At 33.2% G+C, this 3,851-nt stretch overlaps 1 protein-coding gene across 1 annotated transcript; it reads right to left on the reverse strand.

Annotated features, from left to right (window-relative positions):
* Positions 1 to 365: 365 nt before the first annotated feature.
* LOC133702514 (probable pectate lyase 16) lies at positions 366 to 2,384 on the reverse strand. The gene is made up of 4 exons (XM_062126809.1): positions 1,660 to 2,384; positions 1,483 to 1,586; positions 1,266 to 1,404; positions 366 to 657 (listed from the first exon to the last, which is right to left on the reverse strand). The coding sequence occupies exons 1-4, from the start codon at positions 2,374 to 2,376 to the stop codon at positions 424 to 426; spliced, it is 1,194 nt and encodes a 397-aa protein (XP_061982793.1). The 5' UTR covers positions 2,377 to 2,384; the 3' UTR covers positions 366 to 423.
* Positions 2,385 to 3,851: the final 1,467 nt, after the last annotated feature.

Consider the following 3,851-nt stretch of genomic DNA (forward strand, 5'->3'; position numbering starts at 1 on the left):
AAATCATGCCAATAAAACTTGTAGAGATAAAATAAAAATGAATTACGTTCGGTGACCGAAGTGGTATAAATAAAAACTTCAACGACCTAGAAAATAAAAATTCAGCCACAAAAAATGACTTGAAAAATAAAACTTCTTATAATTTAATCTGAAACTTGATTAAATTTAATAGCTCAAGAAGCATGTATTTTTAACCATTACGCGTTTCGTCAGGTTATAAATAAGGCTTTGCTAATAATTTCTTATTTGTTTTTTAAATTTCCATCTTATTGCTGGTCCATGTAATTTGTTACGAAATACTCGATCCATAATTTATTGTGGTAACAAGGTATTAAATAAAATTCTCATTAAAAAAAGAAAAGAAATAACGCTAGGGAAATATATATGCATGTAAACAGCAAGGAGGTTATCCTGGCTTAGAAATTAAATTCCATGTCGACAAGGTTGTCCAACAACACAGCTTAAAGGGCCTGCATCAGATGTTAAAGAAGGAACCATAGTTCCTGGGAAAACTACAAAGGACTGAGCTTTGGAATAGAGTGGAGCACAACTTCCATATCCAGATTGAACAAAGTAAGCACCATTCATAAATACATCCTTGAATGATGACCTCCATTTCCAATTCTTCCAGCCACCATCAGCCTCTCTTTTTGTAACCTATATATACATAAAAAAAAAAGATTTGTGAGTAACTAAATATTAATTGTTGCTTATAGAAGATACATAATTTTTACATGGATTAATTTAGCTGTGTGTTTTGTGTTGTAATATATAGTGTTTTTTACAAGTATTTTTTAATTAAAATACATTAAAATAATTTTTTTATATTTTATTTTTATTTTTGATCATATCAAAACCTTCTAAAAAATATCAATTTGATGCATTTTTAAGATAAAAAATACTTTGAAAAGTAAATTGTAACTAAAAAAACACACTATAGTTAAATCAATAGATTTTAATGTTGGTAAAGTTATGCCTGGTAATATTTTAAGTTAGTTGAGAAAAATATATAAAAAATATAAACATATATGGTTGGAGGGATGAAGATGAAGATATATGAATAAATTTGTTTATGAGATAGTTTTAAAGTAAATTTTTGTTATTTTTTATATGAAAATATTTTTTATTTATACTAATTGTCTCTGCCTCTTCTATTATAAAACAGCAACAACATTACCTAATTGATTGATGCGATAAATCAAGATGGTGTGACAGATCAAGCTTAGTTTCATATAATAATTTCCTTAATATATAAGAATACACACCTCCTTGGCGTAGGAAATATCAGGAGCTATAAAGTAGTTCCCTTCACTAAATATGGTTGAACCAGCACTACCGCCAATGGCATACATTTGCCATTCATCATATCTATTGTTGGCAACATGAGCATAGCCAAACCTTACTCTGCATTAATATTAAAAAATGTTTTTGTTAGATTTAATTCCGTTGATGTCGTGAGATTTTAATGCTAATTCCACTCACCTTGGCATTCTTTCAATGAGTCCAGGGCCAAAATGATTGAAGGCAACTGTTACTTTCATAACTTTATCAGCAGTATATTCATCATTATGTCCAAGCAACATCACCTGTTAGTGCCATATTTGTTGATCAGAGACTACAAGTTAGGCATGTTGAGAGGAATTAATGTTTTCTTCTTACCTTATCATGCTGAGCGAAATAGTTGTTGGATATGGTGACAGCAGTAGAGGCATGGATTACATCAATGAGGCCATCGATGCAACGAGCAAGATAGCAATGGTCAATCCAAATATTAGAAGATGCAAAAATGGAAATGGCATCTCCGTCAGCACCGCGGCGTTGGCCAACATGCGTCGGACTACTCCTGACAAGCCCCCGTTTCCCTGGCTTACAGTCATGAATGCTAATCCCATGTATGATAACATGACTAACACATTCAATTTTTAGGCATGGTCCATCTGTAATCTCTACATTAGACCCTCTTCCATCTATAGTCTTGAAACTATTTATCATAAGCTCATTTTCAAGTTTAATAACCATGTCTTTGTCAAAAGTGATCCAAAGAGGCTCAGTTTGGATAGCACCATACCGAAGTGTGCCTGGTTTCGGATCGGTAGGATCGTCATCTGGGGTGGTGACAACGTATGTTTTCCCATATTTCCCTCCGATTGCAGCTTGGCCAAATCCCACAGCACAATCAGCCAATGCACGACGATCGGTAGCCCAGTTGGACTCCGTGCGCCAGCATGAGTCTATGGTGTTCAAGACTTTCTTATAATTGCTTGGAAGATAGCTTGATAAGGGTTTAGGCTTGTATTCGAGTGAATCATCTTGCAAGGTTGAAGCAAAGAGTGTGGCAAGAAATGAAAGCAATAGGACATATGCTAGTGAGGCCATGGTTTGTAGTGGGGTGCACGGTACGAATGGATAAAAGGAGGGAATTGTATATATATAGAAGACACGAAGGTGGTTAACACGATCTAGCTAGAGGATAAAATATATTTTGTTAAGTTATTTGCTAGGATTTTGATGTCTAGACAAAACGTGGTTGCACGAGATCAAGGTTCTTGCCAAGCCAATTCTAAGCATTCAGTGTAGATATATCAAGGGGGAAATTAAAGATCATGATCAAAATATTCCCTGATTGGGATCATATCATTAATTAGAAGAATAATCTATCTTATATGTAGATTTGTTAGGTATAAACATGTATCCTACTTGCTATATGATTTTCCCTAAAACATGCTTGTGATCAATGCCCAGCTAGTCCCACTCCTTCAAGAAGAATGTATCCTTTCATATTTGGTGGGAGAATCCATTCCTATTTGGTGGGAGAATGAGAGAATTACAGGGTATTTGGAAGTGTTGTAGCAATTATTTGTCAAAGTGTTTTTTGCTCGGAAATAGTTTGTTTTATTTTCTAAAAATTAATTTTGATATCAGCACATCAAAACGATTTGAAAAAAAATAAAAATAAAAAAAAATAAAAATAAAAAATTCTTTTTAAAATATTTTTTAAAATACAAAAACAAACATGACTTTTACAACGGACGACGCAAACAACTATGTTAAGAGGACTAAGACCCTAAAATGTTTTTGGAAGTTCATGTTGGATCTCATACATTTAATGGTTCTTTCAATTAGATCCCTCCAAAAATTTGCTAATTTTATTTATGACCCATTTCTGTCAAATTAACTTCATATTCATATTGGATCCCCTATTTATTTTACTCCAAAAAGTTCATGTGTGTGTGTGTGTATATAGTTGGACACTGAGTTACAGTTTATTATACAATTAATATTTTAAAAAAGCTTTCAATATTACCAAATCTCAAAAAATTTCAATTCAACCCATCATTATTTCACATTTAATTTTTTTTTAATAAATAAAACACAACAAATTCATTATCAAAATCACAACAGTCACTACAATAATAATTTATAAATTAAGAGAAGCTATTTCTGCTTTTGCTACAGGTACATCATCACTACTGTTGTAGGCTGTGTTAACTTCACTGTTTGATGAGCTGCTATTATCATCAGTTCCTTCCTCTTCATGCTACATTCGCACACCAACCCTCTTTATTTGTACAACTGGATCATCTGGAAACACTGAATCAATCACCATTATCAAATGCAGGATCATTGCCCCCAAATTTCCAATAGCTTAGCCATAACAATTCAGATTTTTTGGCCGAAAACTCTATCGAAAAATTGAGGGGTAAGAAACATGACAATAAGGATTGCATCCTGACGTAGCAGAAAACCATGTGAATAGATCAATGCCACATATCCGGTGCGCAGCGGGTGAGGATATTTTGAATGACAAGTACTCTACAAATTCTTTCTAAAGTAGCCACTCCTGTTCTTCC

Source organism: Populus nigra, chromosome 9 (genome assembly GCF_951802175.1).
Source record: "Populus nigra chromosome 9, ddPopNigr1.1, whole genome shotgun sequence".
Taxonomy (NCBI): Eukaryota; Viridiplantae; Streptophyta; class Magnoliopsida; order Malpighiales; family Salicaceae; genus Populus; species Populus nigra.